At 37.8% G+C, this 27907-nt stretch overlaps 2 protein-coding genes across 2 annotated transcripts in view; both read right to left on the bottom strand.

The window, feature by feature from the left end:
• Positions 1-17186, bottom strand: part of CAPS2 (calcyphosine 2) — a 30714-nt gene extending 13528 nt beyond the window's left edge. The window contains exons 1-9 of the mRNA XM_063309057.1: positions 16159-17186; positions 14295-14341; positions 9548-9593; positions 7983-8108; positions 6870-6902; positions 6359-6547; positions 4007-4129; positions 3035-3102; positions 268-387 (exon numbers count right to left, since the gene is read on the bottom strand). Coding sequence (XP_063165127.1) covers positions 268-387; positions 3035-3102; positions 4007-4129; positions 6359-6547; positions 6870-6902; positions 7983-8108; positions 9548-9593; positions 14295-14341; positions 16159-16221 — 815 coding nt within the window. The 5' untranslated portion in view covers positions 16222-17186. The remainder of the gene's footprint in view (positions 1-267; positions 388-3034; positions 3103-4006; positions 4130-6358; positions 6548-6869; positions 6903-7982; positions 8109-9547; positions 9594-14294; positions 14342-16158) is intronic.
• Positions 17187-18511: 1325 nt separating this feature from the next.
• On the bottom strand, positions 18512-27707 carry CCDC107 (coiled-coil domain containing 107). Its single transcript, XM_063309340.1, has 7 exons — positions 27650-27707; positions 26131-26421; positions 25057-25262; positions 23746-23812; positions 21369-21459; positions 19702-19811; positions 18512-19274 (listed from the first exon to the last, which is right to left on the bottom strand). Exons 1-7 carry the CDS (start codon positions 27705-27707, stop codon positions 19003-19005), a joined length of 1095 nt encoding a protein of 364 aa, XP_063165410.1. The 3' UTR covers positions 18512-19002.
• Between the last annotated feature and the right edge of the window lie 200 nt (positions 27708-27907).

Genomic DNA, 27907 nt, shown 5'->3' with positions numbered 1-27907 from the left:
TTGTATAAGTGTAACTTAAACATATAGTGAAATGCAGGAAAATTTTAAAAAGAGCTAAAAACCATTGTCAGACATTATTATTACAGAAAACTGTCCTTACTCATGACAAAAACAAATAGATTTTATTTTAAAAAATATAGAGGTTATTGGTTTTCCTTTATAGAGAATCAAGATATTTATGAACACAATCTGAAATCAACAAAAGCTTCATAATGAAATAATTTTGAGGATATTACCCATAAAGTAATATAATGTAGCAGTTCTTACTTTGTTTCATGCAATGTTCTTTTTCTAAAGCGTAGAGGTGCTGTGCTTAATCCTGGAAGAACAGGATCCATCTTGTAACTATCTGAATTTCCATTTTGCTCTGGATCACTTATCACAGCTCTAAAAATATATGGAACTGGTTTTATCAAATTAAGATAAATTTCATGTTTTATTTTTTATTTCATGTTTTTAAACTATTCATCTTCACAGGTTAAAGGAGTGCTGTACAATTTATTTTATTTATTTATCTATCATATTTTTATCACCGCCCATCTCCCTCATACGGGGGACTCTGGGCGGTTCACAATCACAGAAATATCAATAAAATTACCACCAATACCTTTCACGTAACATAAAAGTGCTAAAATTGTACTATGTAAATTGCAAGTTTTCTAGATTGTATTGATAGGAGACTGGGTACATATTATCATCTTTGATGGCAATACCCAAGTATTATATGGTTTAGGACAAACGTTTTTGGGAAAAAAGATGGGTAGATCCTAGATATAATTTCTACTGCCTTATAAATTACGCCCACATAAGATATTGATTAGGTTCTTAGTTCAGCTTCTAGGCTTGTTACTGCAAAATGCTGGAAAACCAACATGAATCTTTTGTTGGATCAGTGATATTTAACAGTGAAAAATTGCTTTGTCTTTAAAATGTAATATCAAAGGGCTTTGATAAACTCTACAATGAATAATAAATCCATTCAATTATTTTCACCAGCCATCAGTTATTAATATTTTTCATAATAGATTATCTATATACAAACATCTATATAATTCAGACATTACATATTCATATTTTTATCTGTCTCATAAAACACACAAAAATATGCAGTGATAGAATTGTGAGCATTTTATTTATTTATTTATCGAATTTATAACCACCCATCTCCCCCCTAGGATTCTAGCATTTGCTCCGATTTGCTTTTGATATAGTATATACAGGTATCCAATACACTGTCTGATGCTAATGTATGGGATTGCTCAGATTTTGAAGTCTGATTATTTTAATAAGATGCTTGTAGCAGTCCTATCACCTGTTCTCTTGACCTCATCCATCTTGGTCCATTTGAGCTAACCCAAGGTGGTTGGCTGGGTAGATCCAGCGAGTGGTGAATGCATAAAGGAGCAGTGGCACCCACTTGGTCTTTCCACTCCTCATCCCTCCCTGGATCCAGAGGATTTGCCAACTACTACCCAACTACAAATACTTTCTGGGCAAGATGTTTGAGGGATGGTAGCTGTGTAGCTATAAATGTTCTTGGATGACGCCATTAGCTCAAACCCTTTCAGTCTGGGTTCAGGCCTGGTTTGGGGAAAGAATCAGCCAGTCATCCTGATAAACAACTCTTGTGGAAAAAAAGACAAAGAGAGTGTGATTCTTTTGATCCTGCTTGTTCTCTCAATGGCCTGTTATATCCTTCACAGAAATTCTCCTGGGCTCTGGATTGGGGCACAGAGAATGATACTGGGCGGTATGTCTCTAAACCATGGAAGCTATGCTGTGTGATGCGGGAAAATACTTTGGTGCCCTGAAAGCTATTTAACATCTGTATGAAACTTCTGGGGACATTTATTACTAGATGATAATACAACCCCCCCACCCAGCTTATCAGTAGATAACAATGCAAAATATTTGGAAATACTACCTGACAACTTTCTTTCTTCTATTATACACTTAACTAGGATCTAGGTTATTTGCAGGACTGCTTCTCCCTAACAGTATCTGCCTAGGTCAGATAGGGTGGGCGTGCTCCAGGTCCTTTCTCTTAAATGTTGCCATCTAGCAGGATCTAGGAAATATGCATTTTCCTTAGCAGCCCCTGCCCTATTGAACACCCTTCCCCCTGGAATCCAGCAGGCCTCCATGTTTTTAGCCTTCCAGAAGGCTGTAAAGAACTGGTTCTTCCTCCAAGCGTCGGGAAAGAGTGAGGTTGGAGCCCAGAGATGGTTTTGTTGGATGAAGAAGGATGGTTGAGGCACCAGGTTTTGACTTTCTATTGCTTTTTCTTTTTATTGTTGTTGTGAGCCACCCAGAGTTGTGTTTTTAAGTCTTTTAAATAAATCAACAAAATAAATAAACTAGTCACACAATTAACCAAATAGCATGTATGAAGCAATAATGTTGCCATTTAATACCCTATTGTAACCAAATATTTGGTCTCACAATTTAGTTCATTCCACAAATGGTCTCATATTCACTGATCCAGTGAACTTTGATGCACAGAGAACTATAAATCAGCATACAACAGATGACTTGTGGGAGGATGGGGAGAAATAGAACAAATTCTCCCAACATATTTAACATCTTGGTTATTGTTGTTGTTTTTTCATCTTTTTGCTGCTCAGCTACCATAATGATACTTCTTGTGCCTGGAAGCATGATTCTCTGCTCCTTCAAAGACTGGGTTCACATATTGTATTAAATAAGAATGTCATTTGTTTAGGTTTGACTTTGCATAGCAAGTAAACTCCACTGTGGTTTGTAAACAATGGTTTATGGGTTAGCAGTGGTCAATTTATTTGCTGTAAAACTCTGAATGAACATCCAGCATTTTTCCCAGCAAATCAGCTGCATATGTGAGGATGACCAGAAGCAACCACAGTATTATGAGAAAAAGGGGGCTACTTTAATGATTCAACAAGACTGCTTTGTATGTGCTCCTGCTTGCTGTGAATCACCTCTTTCAAAGGAAATGCACAGCCCTGCTATATATTAGTACTTCTCTAGCTAATTAATCAGCATTTTGTTATCTTACCTAGATAACTGATCTATCATCACTTGTTCCACTACAGTTTGTTTTTTTCTTTCTGCTGCTACTTCTTCCTGCAAAGTAACCATTGAACAGAAAAAAATATCATTTCAGTAGTTCAAAAAATATTGCTAAAAGTGCAATAAGCTTTAAAGCATAGGACTTAGTGCCCTTAACATTAAGCAGTAAGGATTGTTGTTTTAAAACTAAGATAGATATAAAATTCTACCTTGTTGTAAGGTTTTACAAATAATTAACCAGAACCTTAATCTGTGAGAAAAAACCATTCATTTTTATTGAACTGGATTTAATTTGAATAGCTACAATATGGGCAAGCTTCATAGGAAGGAAATCCTAAAACTTTGAAACTTTGTTTCAAAGTAGAGTCACACACATAGTTACTTATCCTAAACTGTAACTACAGTGAAATTTACAAATTGTGTAGTTGTTAAAGGGTTGCACTAGGAGCAGGACACTCAGGTTCTAGTCTACCCTCATTCACGGAAGCCCTCTGGATGACTTTGGACCAGTCATTCTCTCTCAACACCACCTTACAGAACTGTTTGGGGAAAAGGAAGGCAAAGCATTATGCACACTGCCTTACTTTCCGGAATGAAAGGAAGACTATAAATCTAATAAATGAATAAAAATTTCTTAACATCTGTTCAGCCATCGACCCATGCATGCTCACGGACATGAAACTGGTGCTATACCATCTTGATACATGTTTAACTCAGTTTTAACATATTTTAATAATGTTTTGTATAAATACTTAATGGAAAGTAAAAATAGTAAGGAACTGAAAATAGTTTCAACAGTAGTACCATTTCATCTATGCACTCGATGAAAAATCAGTATCTGTGCACTTAAGCTAGAAGGGCACTATACCAAGTTGTGTTAAATTTGCTTATTTATATTACTTAACTATAATAGCATATGCTATTATTCAAGCACTGTAATTTATCCCATAAAACTTACAGCATCCAATTTTCTTATGCTATGCTGCATAGTGTATGGTTTGTTTGTATAACACTGCTGCAAAAGGGCTTTCTCATCAAGAACTGTGCATTTGTCCATTCTTTGGTTTTCAGGCTGTAAATCCTATGTGGAAACAAAACATAATATTTGGATGAAATTGGTGGTTCCAGTGAGTGTTATTGCTACCTTTTATTTCATTTTAATTCCTTACTGCTAAATGCACAGGAAGTAACCTATAAATATTTCCTCTACCTAGCTTCTCCTTTTGGAATTTTCCAGAAATTCAAAAGAATATAAATACTGAGGTATTTATGAGTCCTGTGGTTATAAGTATGTAGCATTTGTTTCTGCTAAAATAAATAAAAATCCATTATGTGAAATATTTTGAATGTTATCTCTGGTCTTACAGGAGTTGCTGAATATTCACACACTAGGAAATAAACAAACAGTTTTAAAGTATTATTTTAAGCCAGAAACCCACAAGAGTAGTAGAAGATTTTCAGATTTGCATGACAGTGTTCACATGGCGATACAAAAAAGGTTCTGTATATGATACTGCTGGCTGGATGCTGTAGTGGAAATGAGGAAGACCATTGTTATCTTGAGGAGTTAAGTGACAAATGTTGATTTTCTCCCTCACACAAAGAAGATTAGAGTTTATGTTGAGTTATGCTGATGTTTAATTGGCTTGTTTTTAGTTCTGTTTGGCATGGGGGGATAAGACCACAAGATTGAAAGTTTGTAAGTCCACTCCTCGAACAGCCCTCCAGAACATATATTTGTTTGGAGTGGGGAGAGAGATAAGAGAAAACCCCCAGATTGTTTTGTTAAGATCTATAAAACTTCCCAGGCTCTTGGATGATGTCATAGACAGGTGTTTTTGGGCCTTGGGAAGCTTCCTAGTCAAGGTCAGGTCTTGTAGCCTGCAACCATGGAAACATGGTCAGAAGGTTTAAGGGCCAGACTTGGATAAAACCCTTGAAATTGTTTTGGAGTTTGGGAGCTTCTGTTTAGATCCAGTGTACTGGGTGCTGTAGAACAATATTGCCACCCTGGGGGGTTCCCGTTGCCTTGGTCAGGAGGCTCCTGGCAACATAAAAGGGATTGGGTATCACCTTGCTTGGTATGTATGATTTCTTTCTGTAGGCTATGCTTTTTATACTTTTGTTTAATCTGCCTAAACTGTGTTTCTGGTTTAAACTGTGTTTCTGCTTAACTCTGTTTACTTAAGTTTATAATAATGTTTAAAGTTTCTTTATCCACTGGCATGCTTATTGTCTCTGGATCTAAAAGAACCAATTGTTTGAGCACCTGATCACTGCTTGGACACTTGGCAGAACAGATGCAGTCTCTCCCTACCATCCAGTAGGATTTTGACACTTAATGCAGCTTATCCACCCCAGGGGAATATCTGGTTTTATTCTGTGTATCAGTACACTACAGATGAAAAGCAGTGTTGTATTTAGGTATGAAATATGTATTATGCCAACATATCCCTATTCCAACAGGCTCAAATTTAAAATTATACAGAAGATATGGGAAATGAAGGCATGGATAAGCTGATATCCTTTAGCATCCTAATAGTGCATGTCCAAGAATGGTGCATTTACAAAAGACAATGTCAGCCATTGATTATGTTTTCCAGAGATGCTCAGGTGTAGAAGTATATAATCAGAAATACCAAATGAAAGGAAATAGCAAGAGATTCAGATGAGAGGGGAATAGTTTAGGGGGACAGTAGGACCAATGAGTCAAGGGCTAAAAACACACATGAAGACAAACTCTAATGTACAGAAAGAAGCCAAGCAAAGAGAGAAGAGTCAATGCTTTGAAGAAAACCAAAAGATTCATCAACTGAACACAAAATATTGAGAAAGTAGACAGTAAACAAATACTGAAGAAGATTGTTTTTCTTTTGCATGATGTCAGAGAGGCCATAACCCATCCAAAAGATCAAGGAATCAACCTGAAAGAGTAAATAAGCAGCCGCATGGTAAGATGAATTATCAGTGCAAATTCTCAAATCACCAAGGGCAAAAATGAGAAAGCAAATTAGCCAGGCAACTATATGCAAACTAAAATGCAAAGAAATGGAACACAGAACTGTGAAATGAAAAGGGAAACACAGTGTGCTTCAAAGGGAGAAAAAATAAGTAGTTGAATAGACAGATGTTGGAAAAAGAAAGATTTGGAAAAAAGGCCTAACTCCCCTATTAGTCCATACCAGAAATCTAAACATTACCCTCTAGATTGTCCATATTATACCTTATGTGTTACCCTTGCTTTAGTGGGGCTAGTCTCGCTACAGTATTTTAGGAAGAGTTGTTATGTCAGGTCATGGATGAACGTTACCTTTTTTTCAGCTATCCTGCCTGGAAGTTCATTAAACTGGTTATAATTTGTTCTCTTTTTTGCAGCTCTCTGAGAATACTGTTTATATCCCTCTTTCATTTCTGCTTCATATTGTTGATATTTCAGCTTGTATGTATCTGTTGGGAGCGGCAGATTTTCCGGAATTGTTTTTTGCTGCTGTGGAGAAAGCTGAAAATAAATAATCAGAGCAATAATAATGATATCTGATTCAGTTAAATGTAACTTTTAAATATTTATCAATTGTCCAACTCAAGTTGTTCAAATTAGCAGAGATGCAAGATGTCCTACAAGTATCTAGAATATAGCTACAATTTAACTGCAAATCAAAAACAAAAAAATTGAAAATGTAAAGTTACTTTTTTTACTAATGGGATTCATTTCAGAGTAGCAGAAGAAATTACACATATCATCAGCATCATCTACACAAAAAAGCTCATTTTGGAATAGCAAACTTTAAAAGTGTGTTTCATTTACTTCTTAAATTATTTACCTCAATTTTCTTCAGATCAGGTCTCCTTGCGGCCTATACAATAAAAAGAGAAGAAAGTTCACATTGACAGTACTCTCTCCTTTAAAAATTCATAATTTAAACGAATTAACAAGTGTAGTATGGTATTATAATGAAGAACAAAATCAGATATGAACTTTGTCAGAATATTAGCAATACTAACTATTAATCCTATCCACTTCTACTTAAAAGTAAGCTGTATCAAATACATTCTTCTAGGTAAGCATAACAGGACTATAAAGTACAATTCTAACATACTGGCTGTGATCCAGAACCAAACAGGTAGAAAGATTTCCATTTTTAAATTCTGGTGTCAAAATCTAGCAATCTGGGAGAAGGACAGCTGTGGACCATTTGCATCGCATTTGTGCACCCAGATGTTCTATCATAATAAATGGGTCTACCAAATAATGGTGCTATTAACCATGCATATGAGAAGCTTGATTTGTGTCTGACAGAGTTTCAGAAGTAAGTAGGATTCTAAAACTGAATATAGTATAGCCATAGTATAAATAGAGCTCCATATTGGATCAAGATCTGGATGGGAATATAAGTAGAACAGTGAACAAGATCACATTATCCAAAATATTATTTAGAAATCAAGGATTTTTTTTTAAAAGTCAGTATATTTCAGTTATTTTCACTAATACAAATTACCCAAGAATGGTCACTGTTATTTCAAAATAAAGAAATTAAGTACTCCAATACACAAAATGCTTATACAATTGTCATTATGTCTCAGGAATTTGACACCCTGAGAGCACTAAGTAGAGCATCAGTTGAAAGTATTCTATTTACCTTCATACCATGACAGATCCCATAACTGCAATGGAATCTGTCTTTGGTTTTCTCAATGGTCTGTTTCCTAATTTTTATTATCTCATATGCTTAAGAATTCTGAATAAGTGAAAACTTATGTATTATTTTGTCATCATGTAACTCTGTTGACTGTATTTTATCTATCTTTCCTAAAAAAACAATAAATGCTAATAATTTAAACTAAACTGATTTAGTTGAGTCACATACATTTAGATGAGATTTGTTTCTGGAAGAGTCATCATGCTTGAAAATACTTCCATCAATAAGCCAACTTACCTGTTCTAAATTATGATACTGTGTGTGAGTACTTTGTAACTGAGTGCCCCCCCTAAAAGATGAAGGTGGACGTGGAGGACCGGTGTGAGGTCGTCCAGCACTGTAAGGTATGCCGTTATCTCCATCCTAAAACATAAGAAAGCATTTATGAAAGGTGAAAGGTCCCCTGTGCAAGCACCAAGTCATGTCTGAACCTTTAGGGGGACGTCGCTTTCATGACATTTTCTTGGCAGACTATAGCGTGGTATTTTGCCATTGCCCTCCCCAGTCGTAACTGGGGAAGCATTTACTTTACTCTAATTAAATAAATTCATCTAAAATTTCGGAAAATTCAAATTCTTCAGATGATGGAAACAGATCCTGTTAACACACACCAATGCAGATAGGCAAATTACTCAAGTTTTCTTGCTCAGATTTGCTACTCATCAATATTATTTTTGATGTGTCAAGCATTTAATCACAAATCAGATGTATATAATGTGGTAAAATGGGCATCACGTAACCGCACCTATTTAGCTGAAATTAAAGAATTATTTGGTTTTTGTTTGTTTTTAATTTCCTTCTTTTTGAATTAAAACCAAGAAGAAACCTGGGAGGTACAGTATATCATGGGCATGTGTGTTGGCAGAGTGCTAGAAAGCATTTGGCCCAGGAGAGATCAGAAAAGTCACACACCAGGCATTTCTATAAAAATAAATTTATTTACAGCACAAGAACATATTTACAGGCTTTGTGCACTCACACACGCTCAGAGAGGAGAGATTTCTCTCAGCTGCATACTCTCTGCAAGCCTAAAGAGAAGCGACTAAGTAACAAGCAAACTGCCCTTGCTTCAGGCTATGCAACTATTAACACCTAAAAAGAGGACAATTACATTCAACCTCTTGAATGAATTCAACCAAAATGATTAGTTACCATAGTAACCTTGATCTGTAGCAGAAAACAATACACCAATAATGTGTGCCAGGCTGAATATGTACACAGCCAACTAGGTCTATTACTGAATGTATGCTTAGAAAAGGCACATATAAAGAATACCTTAGCAATAATCTAAACTTTTAAAATAATTAATAATAGTAATTTATTAAAGTGATATGTTGCCCATGAAATTAGGGTGAAAACAAGCAGCCATGGTAGTAGAATTGCTAATTTAGTCTAAATTAGGCCTTTTTATACTTAGCAATACCTTTTCCATACTCTGGATAAATCTAATCTTAATATCCAAATTGTCATAGTTGACAGCTGATTTTGTTCTCAGAATGTATAGTAGTTACTACAGACTTGTATAGGTTAATACTGAACATGGAGTTTCACATAAAAATAAGATGATAAAAGAGAAAGAGTTTTTCAGTTATTAAATGACCAACCGACAAATACAGCTGCATACAAGCTTCTTAAAAAATATTTATATAAATCTGGGAAAATTAGCAAATGACAATCAAGTAAAAACTAAGGCAGGCCATGAGATTTGTTTTCATTTCTGTTCCAGTATTTGCATTCTAATAACCGCCATATTTGGTATTTGCATATTTTTAATAATTTCCAAAAGAATAAATAGCTATTACCTCATCTTCTGAATCTCCCAACTTTCCCAAGTCAAGACATGGCACTCTACGGAGAATTAGAAATTTAAAAGTATAATTCAGGTTTAAACTTCTCCAATTTTCAGATGTCACCAATATTTTCCTTCAAAATAGGTTTGCTAGTCTTTTAAAAAATGACTTAAAGGAAAAAAAATACCACTTTTTTTTTCAGAAAGCAAATGAAGTAGTATTTGAGAATTTTTTTTTACATTTCCATTAAAAACCAGCAAGTCAAAATCATCCATTTCTATTATCTCCTACAATTAATTGATAGCATATTGGTTGTTTATAGTCATACAAATCACCTTCCCCTTATATCAAGTTTGTATAAATACAGAAAGTATCTATATTAACTTCAGCAAAGGATCGTTACCTTGTCGTGGTGCTGGAGCTTGAGCACCTCAATGATGCCATGAGCTAAACCGTGAAGGGCCACCCAAGACGGGAAGGTCATGACAGAGAGGTCAGACTAAATGCGATCCCTGGGGAAGGTAATGGCAACCCACCTCAGTATTCTTGCCGTGAAAACTAAATGGATCAGTACAACCAGAGATATGTCGGTATACCATCGGAAGATGAGACCCCCAGGTCGGAAGATGGTCAAAACGCTACTGGGGAGGAACAGAGGATGAGCTCAACTAGCCCCAGACGTGATGACGCAGCTAGCTCAAAGCCGAAAGGACGGCTAGCGGCCGACGGTGCTGGTGGTGAACGGCGAATCCGATGTTCTAAGGATCAACACACCATTGGAACCTGGAATGTAAGATCTATGAGCCAGGGCAAATTGGATGTGGTTATTGGTGAGATGTCAAGATTAAAGATAGACATTCTGGGCGTCAGTGAACTGAAATGGACTGGAATGGGCCACTTCACATCAAATGACCACCAGATCTACTACTGCGGACAAGAGGACCACAGAAGAAATGGAGTAGCCTTCATAATTAATAGTAAAGTGGCTAAAGCAGTGCTTGGATACAACCCAAAAAACGACAGAATGATCTCAATTCGAATTCAGGGCAAGCCATCTAACATCATAGTGATCCAAATATACGCCCCAACCACAAATGCTGAAGAAGCTGAAGTAGAGCAGTTCTATGAGGATCTGCAGCACCTACTGGACAACACGCCTAAAAGAGATGTTATTTTCATCACAGGAGACTGGAATGCTAAGGTGGGCAGTCAAATGACACCTCGAATTACAGGTAAGTATGGCCTGGGAGAACAAAACGAAGCAGGACACAGGCTGATAGAATTTTGCCAAGACAATTCACTCTGCATAACAAACACTCTCTTCCAACAACCTAAGAGACGGCTTTATACATGGACTTCACCAGATGGACAACACCGAAATCAGATTGATTACATCCTTTGCAGCCAAAGGTGGCGGACATCTGTACAGTCGGTAAAAACAAGGCCTGGAGCTGACTGTAGTTCAGATCACGAACTTCTTATTGCACAATTTAGGATCAGACTAAAGAGATTAGGGAAGACCCCACAGATCAGCTAGATATGAGCTCACTAATATTCCTAAGGAATATGCAGTGGAGGTGAAGAATAGATTTAAGGGACTGCATTGTTCAGGAGGCGGCAACAAAATACATCCCAAAGAAAGAGAAAACCAAGAAGGCAAAATGGCTGTCTGCTGAGACACTAGAAGTAGCCCAAGAAAGAAGGAAAGCAAAAGGCAACAGTGATAGGGGGAGATATGCCCAATTAAATGCAAAATTCCAGAGGTTAGCCAGAAGAGATAAGGAATTATTTTTAAACAAGCAATGCGCGGAAGTGGAAGAAGACAATAGAATAGGAAGGACAAGAGACCTCTTCCAGAAAATTAGAAACATTGGAGGTAAATTCCAGGCAAAAATGGGTATGATCAAAAACAAAGATGGCAAGGACCTAACAGAAGAAGAAGAGATCAAGAAAAGGTGGCAAGAATATACAGAAGACCTGTATAGGAAGGATAACAATATCGGGGATAGCTTTGACGGTGTGGTCGGTGAGCTAGAGCCAGACATCCTGAAGAGTAAGGTTGAGTGGGCCTTAAGAAGCATTGCTAATAACAAGGCAACAGGAGACGACGGCATCCCAGCTGAACTGTTCAAAATCTTGCAAGATGATGCTGTCAAGGTAATGCATGCTATATGCCAGCAAATTTGGAAAACACAAGAATGGCCATCAGACTGGAAAAAATCAACTTATATCCCCATACCAAAAAAGGGAAACACTAAAGAATGTTCAAACTATCGAACAGTGGCACTCATTTCACATGCCAGTAAGGTAATGCTCAAGATCCTGCAAGGTAGACTTCAGCAGTTCATGGAGCGAGAATTGCCAGATGCACAAGCTGGGTTTAGAAAAGGCAGAGGAACTAGAGACCAAATTGCCAATATCCGCTGGATAATGGAAAAAGCCAGGGAGTTTCAGAAAAACATCTATTTCTGTTTTATTGACTATTCTAAAGCCTTTGACTGTGTGGACCATAACAAATTGTGGCAAGTTCTTAGTGGTATGGGGATACCAAGTCATCTTGTATGCCTCCTGAAGAATCTGTATAACGACCAAGTAGCAACAGTAAGAACAGACCACGGAACAACAGACTGGTTTAAGATTGGGAAAGGAGTACGGCAGGGCTGTATACTCTCACCCTACCTATTCAACCTGTATGCAGAACACATCATGCGACAAGCTGGCCTTGAGGAATCCAAGGCTGGAGTTAAAATCTCTGGAAGAAACATTAACAATCTCAGATATGCAGATGATACCACTTTGATGGCTGAAAGTGAAGAGGAGCTGAGGAGCCTTATGATGAAGGTGAAAGAAGAAAGTGCAAAAGCTGGCTTGCAGCTAAACCTCAAAAAAACCAAGATTATGGCAACCAGCTTGATTGATAACTGGCAAATAGAGGGAGAAAATGTAGAAGCAGTGAAAGACTTTGTATTCCTAGGTGCAAAGATTACTGCAGATGCTGACTGCAGTCAGGAAATCAGAAGACGCTTAATCCTTGGGAGAAGAGCAATGACAAATCTCGATAAAATAGTTAAGAGCAGAGACATCACACTGACAACAAAGGCCCGCATAGTTAAAGCAATGGTGTTCCCTGTAGTAACATATGGCTGTGAGAGCTGGACCATAAGGAAGGCTGAGCGAAGGAAGATCGATGCTTTTGAACTGTGGTGTTGGAGGAAAATTCTGAGAGTGCCTTGGACTGCAAGAAGATCCAACCAGTCCATCCTCCAGGAAATCAAGCCAGACTGCTCACTTGAGGGAATGATATTAAAGGCAAAACTGAAATACTTTGGCCACATAATGAGAAGACAGGACACCCTGGAGAAGATGCTGATGCTAGGGAGAGTGGAAGGCAAAAGGAAGAGGGGCCGACCAAGGGCAAGATGGATGGATGATATTCTAGAGGTGACGGACTCGACCCTGGGGGAACTGGGGGTGTTGACGACCGACAGGAAGCTCTGGCGTGGGCTGGTCCATGAAGTCACGAAGAGTCGGAAGCGACTAAACGAATAAACAACAACAATCTATATTAAATGTGATCTGTATCTGAATCTTAATTAAGAAAAGAAAGCATATAGATCACTATTAATCTGTGGCATGTGAGCATAATATAGATCCCTGTGAAACAGATTGAGAGATTACCAATTAATTACAATGTTAAGATGGAGAAAAGTGCTTAGCAAGACCTTTATCATCAGTCTGTATTTATACTAACTTGAAGCTTCTAGCCCATTAGTTAGAAATCAGTCCTAGTATTCTACCTTCACAATCCTCCTAAATTCTCTTGCATATAATTCTAAAGATTCCACATATCTGATTCAAACAATCCTTAGCAGGAACAATGTATCCCTCTATTTGCTTGCATAAAAACTCTTTGTCCCACCCTACAATCCCAAACATCTTTAAATATAATTCCAATAAAATATATTTACATAGGTTTGTGCAAAATTGTTTTACATATATACAAAATGTATTCATATACTTTACAAACAGAATGCTGAAGTAATAGTATTTTACTCTACAGAACTAAACATTATACCTACAGCTCCTAATCTTAAGCATTAGTTCTCAATCTATCAACATTCAAGTATCTACATTGTTAAATATTTTAGTAAAGCATAATTATAGAGGAAAAATATTGTGTATGCTGCTTTGAGCTCCTAAAGGAAAGGTGAGATATAAACATAAATATATATTTGAGGAATTCCAATATTAATCACTTTTAGTTTTCAAGCAACTGTATCCAGACAGCCAGAGAACTTCATGTTTATAGAAAAGAGTAGCAATTTTTGCCAATCTCCCTTCGAAAACTGCAACTTCAAATCAATATTAGCAAAAGAAAAATGTGACATTAGAGTTAAAAACAATGAAATTAAAGTGTCTGCTTGAATAACTTAAAACACATACAGAACTTGCAGCCAGTGGAAACGTTTCATGCGGCTACACAACTCCTGAATCTGACACTACCCCTACTACTCAGCAAATTTAATTCCATCACTCAAATATTTGGCAAGATATATAAAGCAGAATTACGATTTGATGTCAGAACACAGGACACTGCTTTCTTTGCACTGTCATCCTCACTCAGCTGCCTGCCAAACTCAATGTGACACCCCTAGTTCAGAAATATTTTAAAGGAAAAGAGTGTTCCTTAAACCATTTGATTTGTTTTAATTTAGTATGTGTTTTGCACAGAAATTTTTAAAAAGAAAAATAAACTTACTCTGCTGGTCGAGGACCATGGCTTAATCTTGTGTTTGGCCTCCAACCCTAAAAAAGAACAAAAAGCTTTTGTTTATCTGTTTGTTTTCATGTTCCTCCCTACTCTGTGAAACTCTGAACATTAAATGAGAGTCAAATTTTAAAAAGAACGAAAGAAAGACTGTGGGGAAATTAAATTTACTACAGAGCAGTAGTTCAATTAAAGGGAAATCCAAGGGAATGGAAGCTAGACATTTTAAAGAGTTTGGTCAGTTCTGTGGTATTTCATGGAGTAACAAGTTTATCTACAGAAAACTGATTGATTGATTGATTTCAAACATTTATATAGCCACCCATCTTGTACCAAACTGTGGTGGGTTCCTTTTCAATACAGCTGAATAAAAATTAAATTATTTAATTTCTTCTGAAGTTTGGGAACTGGAGCCCTGGGAGGTAATATGGATATCCCATGGGGTAGGGTAGAAACCTTCCTCCTCTTTTTACTACCTAATGACGTTTTCTTCTATATTGGAGATAATATATAAACAAATACTGCCAAAACCAGATGCTTCTTTCAAATTACTTGGGGAGAAACATATCAACTTGCCCTTTCAAGCAGATAGTTGAAGAGCCCAGTATGAGTAAGTACATCAGCTTGCTATTTGAAAGAGTAAGTTACTCATTTTAATAATATTAAGTTTTCTGAAACATTATTTCAATAGCCAATAAAAATGGTATCTATTTAGTTATTTTTACTACTTTAGAAGACTTATATAGCTGCCCATCTTATGCACCATAATTCTGGGTGGCTTTTTTTTTTTAATCTGTTCAATCATGTCCTGTTCTCAGAGACTGTCTGGACAAAACCCTGCAGTTTTCTTGGCAAGGTTTTTCAGAAGTGGTTTGCCATTGCCTCTTTCCTAGGGCTGAGAGAGAGTGACTGGCCCAAGGTGACCCAGCTGGCTTTGTGCCTAAGGTGGAACTAGAACTCCCAGTCTCCCAGTTTCTAGCCTTATGCCTTAGCCACTACACCAAACTGGCTCTCTGGGTGGCCTATAAATAACCATAGAAACAGCAAAAATAATAAAATAAAGCTATCACAGAAACTCCCAGTGCCCCAAAAACTACACTCCCCCACACATCAACATTCAACTTCACCAGTCTCCACCCTCACTCTACCCCAACGCTTGAACTCTTTTTTTGCCCTTGGAAGCTAGGAGGGTAGGGTCTTGCCATATCTCAGCAGGAAGGTGTTCCACAGGGCAAGGTCTGCCACAGAGAAGATGTACTTCCTAAGTCCCACCAGATGGCAACATTTAAGGGAAAGGACCTGGAGGGTCCCCACTCTATCTAACCTGGTAAAATGGGCAGATACCCTCAAAGAGCTTAGGCAGGGACACTGCTGAACTGCAGGGAGGAAGGGAAGCCAGCAGCAGTCCCAATTGTTCCCTGTGGCCCAATCTCACAGTCTCATATCTGGTAATGTCTGGAGCAGCACCCCTAAAGGCTACCAGAGGCTTCCAGATAACAACAGCCACTTCCTCACCCCTGCCCCGGTGCCACGTTCAAACCCAGGAGGGAACACTTGGTTTATTAGAGAGGGAACCCCACACACACACAAACCCAACCATGTTTCAGTGATGTATGCCTACACAGTACAATCGTGCTTCTCTAAAGTTAATGGATGCAGACACATGTTTCTGATCACAAGGTACAGCTGTCTTTCAAGAGTTTGGATTCTGTAATTCATAGCAATCGTATATATTTATATTTTTCCTAGCTTCTTAAAATCTTTGGCATAGTTTTTTTGAATTATGGACATTTATTCATGTTTTAAAAATGAACATTCATTTTTTTTAATTTTATAAAGTTAATTTTAAATTTACCTGAGAGGACAGTGGAACTTGCCCTCTTGGAGATGCAGCAATTCCTTTAATCTCCAAGTCCATCTGAATTGTTCACAATTTAAAATGGAGCTGAAAACTAAAATTAGAAAGGTGACTGGTGGGGGAAGACCAAGTGCTATAAGAATGGTTTCAGCAAAACAAAACAGGCATTTCTTTCACTTTTAGTATATCTTCTGTTGAACTGAAATTCTGTTCAAAGGCATTGAGCAGAATTTATTACAACAAACAGCTTCAGTGAATGTCATTTTCCAATCCCAGCAGAAGCAGCTTGCTACAGTAATTCAAACCAGTCTTGCATACTATTGGCCCTAAAGACACACATTTCTTAACACATAAACTAGGTATTTAAAAAATTGTGAAATAATATTTTGCAAAGTTGTATTCAATCCTCTCATATTCATTCAATAAAACACTTATAGGTATATCCAGAAGACTGACCATGCAATCAGAGATGGATGATCAACCAGAATCCATACTAATTCCAATATTACTTCAATTTTAGAATAGGCTATCTGCAGCCACCATATGATACTAGGGCAAAGTGTGGCTGTTTTAAAGAAAAGCAGGCAGATGCGGAGTTCACACCTAGGTAGGTTGCAGAGCTCCTTTCTGAAGATTACATAGCCCTAACAACCAGTACCATTCGTATTTTTTACACAAGCAGATATGTGTGTGGGTGGAAGGAAAAGGCGGTACAAAGAACAGTACGAAGACAGAGTTTCCCCCAGACTCTCATTCTGCAGAGTGCCTGTTTCAACAGACGAACACGCACAACCGACCAGCTGCCTGCAGATGGGGGGCACAGCCGGATTCCGCCAAGACTTCACAGCAGAAGCTGGGCAGCAAGAACAGGAGCAGTAACTTCTACGCCTTGGAAGAACGGCTGGAAGTAGCCATGTTTTCTCAGCCAAAATTCGCACAGAACAGAGACCTGTTGCCTCGAGAGCCCGCCGTCAACTGTGACTTCCTAGCAAACTAAGCAAATCTGCGACTTTCGCAGGAAGTGACAAAACTGCATTTCCCTCCACCTGCTCTATACCTATCAGACAAAACGCCGAAAACACGCTCCGCGCGTATTCAGAGGCAGACGGTTCCTTCTACCTGGGTTGACCCGGTTTGTTTCGGTAAAATAATTCCAACAGTCGCCCAGAACCAGGAGAGCGAAGGGCAAAATAGGCATCCCCAACGGATTTCGCCTTACAGCTAGGATGAGCGATTTTTGGTTTGTTCGTTTTGTTTCTTAATGGCAGGATATTCGGCCCGCGTCTCATTTCCCTTAGTGGGGGGCGCGCGCGCGCGCTGCCATGGTTGCCAAGGTTTCCAGTAAACACGCCGAAACGCTTTCCTCTCCCCCGCGCCCCGCTTTGAAAATTAGAAAGTGGCCTCGAAAACAAACGAGAAGAGAACGCGCGCGACCCCCCTCCCCTCTCCCCGCCTACGCTTTCTTCCCTGAGTCTTACCGTCCAGCTCGCGCGCCCGCCGTCCCTTTTGCGCGCGCGTCGACAGAGCGTCTGAAGCGTGCTCCCTAGGCAGGTTGTTTCCTTTTCCTGATTTCCGTCCGGTTGTCGTTTGGGAAGAAGCTGCATGCTCCGAGGTAAGTTTCTCCCAGGTTTTGCTTTCTTCCACTTAACGGGGCGTCCGGTAATTTCGAGTCATTAAAAGGCAGCAGATTATGAGTACTACTCTGCTGCTGCTGCTGCTGCTAATCCATAAGGACTCTGGCTGATGCCCAATTTTTTGATATGTTCATTTGACTAATCAATAGTTTATTATTATTATTATACTATTGTTATTATTACTATTATTCTGTCTTATGGGTGGGTTGGATACTCTTTACAATTCCTACATCTTTAACAATTGGCCATTGTCTGGGACTTCATAGTGTAGCAAATGAATAATTCTGGACAGATCCAGCTGCTTCATCCTTTCTCTATTTTTTTAATGCATAATTTTTATTAAAAGATGATTTTACAAAGATTTTAAAAACTACAGAAAAAGATTATAAAAGGGTAAAAGAAAAAGAAACATAGAAGCAACTGAGCATCTCCACCCTTCCATATTGCATATCATAGTTCTCTTCTTCCCATAAACAAACGTTTTTAATCAATGAATCCCAAAATTAGTGGTTCATTTTTATCCATTTTCAGCAAAAAGTCTATAAAGGGTTTCCAGTCTTTTATAAAAGTAGTTGTAGTTCCATTCTTCATCCTTTCTCTAAAGGGTTTCTCCAAAAGCTAACAATGTTGTAATTAATGCACCCTAATATGCTGCAGATTCAGTGTAAGGTGGTTGGCAATTCATCTTATAATTAGCTATCCTGATGCATATATTATAATTGCTACATTTTATTTTTTCAATACTGCTCAGTAACCAACAGAATCTGAAGCTTATTGAGATTTAATGTAAAGAAATGTAGGTACTTTGTCTCAAAGGAATAAACCTATCTCCACTGTTTCAAAACAAGAGAAAATCAGAATCATAATCCATACTAAAGTTATACTGGAATGTAAAGTAACTAACAAAGGAGTAACATTCCATATTTGTTGTAAATAATTTCTGCAGGGACATATAATAGAAACTTACATCTTCTGTGGCCATGCCTACACTTTAATAACCTTAAAAAATGAAAAAATGTGTGATTATGATACTGTATAGAATTTTCAGTGTACTATATGCAGAAATTATTTTATTGAGAATAAATAGGAAATGTTCATAAATATCTCATTTTAAAGCATACAGAAGTCATGTGAACATATTTTAGAATTTAAAAGTGCATTATATAATACGTGTAATATTCATTACAATTTCCCAAGTATAACTATTTCATTCATTCCTAAGACGTCTTCTTAACCCAGTATCTAATTCTGCTACATCTTGAATAGTCACGTCTGTCCTCTTTGGTTCTTCCATTGAACTAAGTAAGTATTCATGATCAAAGCGTTGATACTTTTTTACACCATGAGGCTCCTCCATGTCTCCAAATAAGATATCATGCTCACATTTTTCATAAATCTCCTCATCCACTTTTGCCTCAGGATGTTCACTGAATGACTGAATAAGATCTTCAAGCTTTTCTTGACATGTATGGCTAATATCTTAATGCACACAAAAGCACATGGAAACACAACATTATAATTAGGTTGCTGTTTTTGCAATTAAACCAATAAAATTAGAAACAAGGAAGAGATTTTGTTTTAAACGACAGTACAGAGTACATTAAAATAGTTTGATAGATGACCAATTTTTATGTTGTCTATTAAATTATAAAGCAAGTTGTTGCAGTTTGCTCAACAAGCAAGTTAATAGGTCATACATTATATGTTAGACAGTTGGGTGAGAAACGATAAGAACTCTGCCCTTGCTTGGAACTTCTAGAACAGATCAAATGGAACAAGCCAACTCATATGCACAAAAGAACATGCAGATCGTTGCAACATTTGTTAGAGTAGGAAAACCTTCTTAAAAAATAATCAGTTATCAAGTAGTAATTTATTAGAGAGCTTTAAAATCCCCCAAAAGTACCTTGTGGTTTCATGGCCGATTTGTCCAATCCGCTTTCTTTCATCAGCTTCCTAATGGACTCAAGTTGTTCCATAATTTCATCTTTCTGCTCAGAAGCCAAAGTATTAATACTGAAAAGCCAAAAACCTGCTTCAGAATTAATTAATCAGGACAGAAAATAATTATTACAGTTCCATTAAAATAATAAGTTGTATCCATGTTTAGGACATGGAATAGTAATGGTAGAAGTAGACATCTAGAAAACCTTCCTAGAGCAGCCACTCCATTCCTTTTGAAAATACTACACAGAGGGTCAAGAGAACCTGGTAAATATGGTGCAGGATGCCATTCTTCATTCATGGATATTACATATGAAGGCACCATAAACTGGTTTAATATTACATGAATGAGTCAAGGATTCTGTATGTGCACTTCTATATATTTTTCTCTGGCACAGCTTCAGAGAGGTCAGAAGCTTTTGTTTCTACTTTTAAATTACCTGCAGTTTTGTATTATTGGTGAATTTAGATGAACCACAAGCACAGTACCTATATTTCACTTAAATGAAACTAATTTCCAAATTGAGGTTTACGTTGTTTCTATACACCCCCACCCAGTATTAGGTGAGAACCAGGCTAATATGAAACTCATTCTTAGGAACTGAAATGAAAGCTTCTACTCACTGTCTTATGGCTATTCCAGGATCTTAAACATACAATACTAAAACACAAATTAGTACTATATCCAAACCAGGTTACTGCCTTAAACTCTGATAACATTTTTAATTGAATTGTTCAATGATATTAGTATAGCCTTTTCAAAGTACTAGAAATTCCTTCTATTTGTCAGTTACCACATTTTTAGTTGCATTAAGAAGCCACTGTTGCAAGAGTTCTAAAATACAACTCTGCAAACCATTATTTTGATTATGCAGAAATAGAACCCAGCTATATTCACTTTAAAGTAGTCATAAGCAACTATAGACATCTTTACATACTTGTTGTACTTCAAGACACAGGCATAACAAAAGAAATAAAAAACACTTGCTGTATCTTTATTTTCTCATTTATTTAATGGCATATTTAATGTTATAAATTTTAAACTACCTCATTAAGATGATACTGGTATAATTTTTCAACAATAAATACAAATTCTGTGCCTGAAAGAAATAAATGGTAAAAAAAATGATGGCACCGTAAAATTTTAATTATTATTCCTTTTACGAATTACAAATATGCAATTTATAGTCTAAAGGCGTAAAACTGTCCCAGTGAAACATCAGTTGCAATTTTTTTTTTTAATCCATTCAGTTGTGTCTGATTCTTGGAGACTGCCTGGACAAGTCCCTGCAGTTTTACTGGCAAGGTGTTTCAGAAATGGTTTGCCATTGCCTCCTTCCTACAGCTGAGAAAAAGTGACTGGCTCGAGGTCACCCAGCTGGCTTCGTGCCTAAGGCGGCACTAGAACTCATGGTCTCCCAGTCTCTAGCCTGATGCCTTAACCACTACACCAAACTGGCTCTGGAGTTGTAACAAGTGTTGCCAAAAATATGGAAAAACCATGCCATTCATTTGTGATATATTGGCATTTCTGTTCTTATTTTAAGTTCACAAACGTTCTCTGCCATATCTGAAGATAAACAACATATTATTTAAATGAAATGCTACAATTTAGTCTATTTTACTCACCAGCTTGAAAGTGGATCTAACTGAGTCAATAATGAATTTAACATTTTTTCTGTTTGTGCAAGATGTTGCTCCAGTTCCAAAAGCTGATGCTCTAAAAGTGGGAATATACACTTAAAAAGCTAGCATTACTCATGAAAAAGATTATAATAACTAATACAGAGATAATTAAAAAGTGATTTATATTTACTTTTCCAGAGGAAGTTTATATCTGGGGTATAGAGCATTTAACAGTATAACACTAAATTTTATTTAAAGTCACTGAAATTTACTTCAGATTAAATATTTTTAGGATTAAAACAAAAAACTAAAGCAATAGGCAGAAGTGGAAGTATAATACCACAGTTCTGCTGTGGGATCTCAAACAAAATATTTTTCTAACAAATACACCTGAAGGAATTCCTACCGGGTTCCAAAACAGACTGTTTTATGCCTAGATATTTTTCAAAAATGGTTTTATAGAGATTTGAAGGATTGAACTGAGAATGGAATACCATTTCTAACAAAGAAAACTACTATAGACAAAGCCACAAAGCACTGAAGAAGAATTTAAGCTGATTTAGCCCCAATACAATCAACACAAAATGCCCCATTTAGATACATTTTAAGACTGTATTTCTTTTGAGGTCATATTTACACTGTCATGCTATATTCAAGGTGGCCTAATTAGCAGTCTATTTTATTGAATTTAAGATTATTGATAACTCAATTCCAAACATTCATTAAAAAATACTTTCATATAACCAATGTAAATTGTTTCAATTTGAATAGAATGTTGATTAAACCATTTTGTATGCAGTTATAGAAACAGTATATTGTTTATCTAGGGATAAACAAAATGTTCTTTAAAAATTAAAATGAGATTAATGTCACTGTTTTGCTGCCAGAAGAACTTTGCTAAATAGCTTGTGTGTGTTTATGAAGTCAGATGTGATTTCATTTTGCAGAGCAAAAAATTTTATTGCAATAGGACTGCTATTCCGGTAGTGAACTGAAATAGAAACCCTCACAATAAGTAGTTTTAATGTCCAGCAATAGCTGGAAGGAAAAGAACTCATGTACTGTATACATTTCTCCATAAATACTGGTGATCTTTCTCAGCACTGTAAAGAATATTTAGAGGGTGTAAGTTATTTTTGCCTTGTAAATGGGTTATTTCATCTTGAATGTCTTTATTTACTTTGAACACTGGTCTGAGGTATATTATTTATCAGGATTCTCAAAGTCAGTGACTCTCTTTTCACATGAATCAATCATTAAGGCTTTTAACTATGCTGCTTTCTAATCCAAAGAATCAAATCTCTGCTTTGTCTCCAAAAAGTTGTTGCATTCATCCACTGCAATTTATATCAGCGTGAATTCAGTCCTTCTAAAACACTGACATCCTCCACGTGACAAAATCTGAGAAGTACCAGCTCCACCTTCATGAGAACTGCATCCTCCCACTGAAATTTGCTTCCTGTGGGAAATGGTTTGTCAGCACAGGGAAGGATAATCTGTTAAATGCCTGGAGGACACCTTATGGAGCCAGCATTTGCCAGTCTAAAGACTCTTCCCCCATCCTCAGTTGCAATGTTTCCACAGACGATCAATTCATTGTCATGGGTTCTGGGGACAAGAAGTCATCTCTTTATGAAATCATGTACTGAAAGGAATTGGCACATTGCTCCAAAGTGAACACAGAAGAAGGAACTGTCGTTGGATCTCCTCCTTGCTTTTTCCAGCCAAAAAATCCATGTACAGTCCAGGAATGGAACCTGGAATGAGGACTCTATGTTGGTTGGGGGAAAACAGTCCCTCCATCTTCCACTAACCTGATGCTTTTGCAGAGCTTGGTGGTTCTTCTCCAGGTTGTTCTTATTCTGGGATGGTGGGAATAGGGGCTGGTGCTCTCTGTGGTTTGTGTGTGTATGCATGCAAGTGTGTGTTCACATTGAAACTCCTTGGAAAAGTTTGTGTATTTTTTTTAAAGAACTTTCAATAAAAAAAGAATGTCAATCAAGAAAAAGGATTTTAAAGAGACACAATTCCACATAACTTTTTTTCTTTGCTGATACATTGACTTTTCAGTTAAAGTAAATTAAGCTTTTGGCTGTTTTTCACCTGTAAGAAGTTGTTCTCATTGGATGAGAAGCTGCTCTGTCTGGATGAGCAGAGAATTCATCACCACAGAACAGTAATTTAAATAAAGACAAAAAGAGTTTTCCACTTACCAATTAAGCAATAATAAAAACTGGCATAAACCTTGTTTTGTCTCAATGGGGAAGCTGTGATTAATGAACTCAGGTATAAATCTCATCATTAAACTAATATTTGATAGTCTGAACTAGGTCACTAAGGATGTAAAACTATAAGCAAAACATTCTGACCCAATTCTTACCTGTTTCTTTTGTTTTGTCTTCCGCAATTTTTTCTTTTTTTGATAAATTTTCTTCTTGAGATTTCATCTATAAAATAATAAAACAAAATTTCTGTAATAGCCTCAAATATTTAATGTATATAAGACTAATAAACTAACAGTACTGTAAAATAACATACCCCTCAAAATATTCCTACATTGCATTGATTTCTGTTCAGTTTTGCTACTTTAATAAAATTAAGCAATCCAGAATATCCAGATGAAGTAGATTATAAAATCAAGATATACCACCTTTTTCAGGTCAAGACTTTAGTTGCATGATGCAACTTCCAAAAAGTTGGCAAGACCAGGACAAAATGCAATTTGATTAAAAATATAACAAATTTAATTACTTCTCATATATACATTATTTCCCCCTTTTGTCTCAAAAAGTATCCTTGGGAGGTCCTGGGAGCTGCCACCACAACCATGCAGAAGCTACAAGGAGACCTGGAGAAGCAGGTTCTCCAGGTCTGCTCTGCACTGCTCTGTACTGATACCTTTCATCAGATTATATGTGCCATTTAGCTTTTACCTCAGCGTTTACTAAGATAAGGAATTAAATTTCTATGTGATACCGTATATTCACCTTTCACCTTCACTATATATTTGAGCCTCATGTGGCACAGAGTGGTAGGCGGCAGTATTGCAGCTGAAACTCTCCCTATAACTGGAGTTCGATCCCAGCGGAAGTTGGTTTCTCAGCCAACTCAGGTCGACTCAGCCTTTCATCCTTCCAAGGTCGGTAAAATGAGTACCCAGCTTTATGAAGGAAAGGTAATTACGACTGGGGAAGGCAATGGCAAACCACCCCGCTCTATAGTCTGCCAAGAAAACATCACGAAAGCGGCATCCCCCAAAGAATCAGAAAATGACTCGGGGACCTTTCTTCTTCTTGACAGCCTTGTGTGGCACAGAGTGGTAGGTGGCAGTATTGCAACCAAAAACTCCCCACAACCCAAGTTCGATCCCAGCGGAAGCTGGATTCTCAGCCAGCTCAGGTCGACTCAGCCTTCCATCCTTCCGAGGTTGGTAAAACGAGTACCCAGCTTGCTGGGGAAGGTGATGACTGGGGAAGGCAATGGCAAACGACCCCACTATAGTTTGCCAAGAAAACATCGCAAAAGCAGTGTCCCCCCCAAAGGATCAGACATGAGTCGGTGCTTGCACAGGGGACCTTTCACCTTTTCACTGTATATTTAGCAAAATAAGTCACATTTATAAAGGCGCTTATTACAGAAAAACTCCATCTGTATATAACTGGACTTCTAGATTTGACTTTTTAATACTTACCTTTAAGAATTTGTATAAAGCAAACACACCCACACTAATAGCATATAATGGCATTAGGGTTAAAGCAAACTCTTTGCCGTTGCCTCTAGTCCGTTCAGTTTTCAACTCTTTCTCCATTGCATTTCTCATTTGCTGGATGCTTTGGTATGTTTTACTTTCAGGTGTTTCCAAATTCATATGTGAATGCCGAACTTTCTCAGGTCCACCTATAGAATAAACATTTTAATAATTCAGAGCCAGTTAAATCCAGTTAATAAAACTATGGCTGTAATCTGGAATTCACTGCTGATGTACAATATCTGTATAGATTTTCCTGGGGTTCTGTTGATAAACACATTAATAAGAAAAACATTATTATAAAGAGAACATGGCATGGTTTTCCTTGAGAGAGAGAAAGAGACAGAAAGGCATCTCTACAACACAAAAAAGGAACTGCTTAGCCATCTAAGAAATAATCCAAAGCAACCTTCTCCATCTTGGTGCCTTCCAAATGTGTTGGAGTACAATCCCCATTTTCCTTAGCCTACTGGCCATGCTGACTAGAAAGTGCTGGGCACAGTACCCAACAAATGTGGTCAACATGAGCTCAGGAAAGGCTGACCTAGCCTATGGAAGAATCAGCTTCTCCAAGTAATTCCAGCTACAGTTGAAGCTGGTGTAAAGGAGCTCCTCTATAGGGCACTTTAGATTCAGCTTTTTTTAACACAAGTCCCCTATCTGCAGAATGAACTTTGATGTCAGGCCAAAAAATCATGGAAAGAAGAGAGCTTTTAATCAGCAGAACTGTTGCGGCAATTTCATCAGGCTGCAGCGTAAGAAAATGAGCGGGGCCTTTGCTCTGTTACGTCAATAACCAGCTCCTCTTTCATTAACAAAATGTAACCCATCGGAGGAGTAAGCCCAGGGTTCTATCTAAATTTCAACCTAAATCTTTCAAACGACCCCAAGCAGGGCTAAAGCAAGGAGAGCCCCTTAAGAAAATTACAGCTGCCTCGCTAGCATCTTGATCTCCCTCTGCACAGCAACGGAGAGATGGGTTGTGAAAGAAGGAAGAAATGGGCGCCGGTACGATACCGTGTCGGGGCTGATGAGGAGCTGGCCGGCCGGAGGAGGTTTTGGCACTCTGCGGAGACTTCCCTCCCCCACTGAATATCCTGGGCATCACTACGAACACGCAAAGCACCAGCACGACGGAGACGAACACCTGCTGCATCGAAGAAAGCGCCATGGCAGCACCCAGGGACAAAAGCTGCCTTCCGGGAGGAGCTGCTAACTTTGCTGTCGGCAACCTACAGTCACCCAAATTAACCAATACTAGCTGGAAGGAAGCTGGGAAAGGGGAGCGGAAGACGAACAAACCATAGACTTGCGAAGAAAGGCCTCCTTGTTAGGTTCATTTCTTGCTAGCGCCCCCCGATGGGCTCCAGGGACTGTCAGTGGCGTGGCGGAAATCGGATGGACAGGTAGTGAATTCAACGTAAACTACATGCCTCTGTAAAATCTCACTTTTGTTCACAAGTGAGCAAAAACCATTGCTTCACAATTATGACAGGATATTATAAACATGTAGTTCAGCTACAGAGAAAGGGGTAAAAGGGATAATTAATTCTTCAGTGTTTTGAATGATTGTCTTTGAAATCAGAAGTCAAATTGAGTTCATTATCACAGTGTGAATGCAGAAAAAAGGTAAAGGGTATAATAGTGAGGCATATAAATTTTAATATAGACATAGGGCATATATATGGATTCTGAAATATGTAACTGACATCAGAGACAATTTAAGGAGTATATGTTGCTATTTGGAATATAATTTTGGCCACACGTTGCTTTAGACCCCACAGGGTCTAAAAATGCTTGATCTAAAATGAAATACACATCTATGGAGTATTAAATACTACATACTCTGCAGACTTCGGGCAAATTTACACAGCCTCACCCTGGCACAAGGAAAAACCCTCATTTGTTTTTGGAGGACGGGTCCATGTGCCAATGCACCTATCTTACTCACCACCCACAGCCATGCCACCTGAAAGGTTACCTCTCTGCTGCATTTTATTTTATGTCACTCTGCTTTTTAAAATATCTGTCAATTCACCTGCACACAAGCACAGACACACACATTACTCAGTCAATTGCCTGACTGTAAAAAAAAATTGATGCAACAAACATTTCCCTTACCCTGAGTCAATGCTCAGCCTCTGAGAATTGGGGAAAAGCAAGCATGCATATTACTGGGGTTGGTGGGCCATTGATCTGTGAGCAAACTGGTCTTTCGGACTGCACCCCCACTACAGCCAGGATTAGTTTCCATGCTACCTTATCTACTAGGCTTACCAGTCTTCATCTGCCCTTATTGTCAGCCCTTCAAGGTAGACCAACAGACCAGAAGAAATACTGAAACTCTATTGTAGGATATAATAACAGAATCTTGAAAGCCTGACAGATTTTCTCTCTGCTTCCTCTTATACCAAAGAGAACCAAGGCAGGGTAATCTTGAGTTTCTTTTTCAACTCTTCCCTCCCTCAGGGCCGTACTGGTGCACACATTAACTGCTCTTGCATTCCTTCTTCAAGGTTATCCCCGTATTCCTCACCTATTGATCCTTTAGATATGGCTTCAAATTCCCTAGCCAAGGAGAGCTCATCAGCCATGCTGCATCAGTCTGTGTGGACAGCAAGAATAGCTGAACTCAGAAGGAGCCCAAGGATGATCTTAAGGATGCTGAGGCATAGCACCTAAAATGCAGCTGCACATTAGGTTGGTGTGCTGCATCCTGTGCTGTGTGGTACCTTCCATGGTGGTATGCTGCCAGCTGCAACTACACATTTTTTTTCTGCTATATGATCTGGTA

The sequence above is a fragment of the Candoia aspera genome, chromosome 7 (assembly GCF_035149785.1).
Source record: "Candoia aspera isolate rCanAsp1 chromosome 7, rCanAsp1.hap2, whole genome shotgun sequence".
NCBI lineage: Eukaryota > Metazoa > Chordata > Lepidosauria > Squamata > Boidae > Candoia > Candoia aspera.
This window is presented reverse-complemented; position numbering and strand designations above follow the sequence as displayed.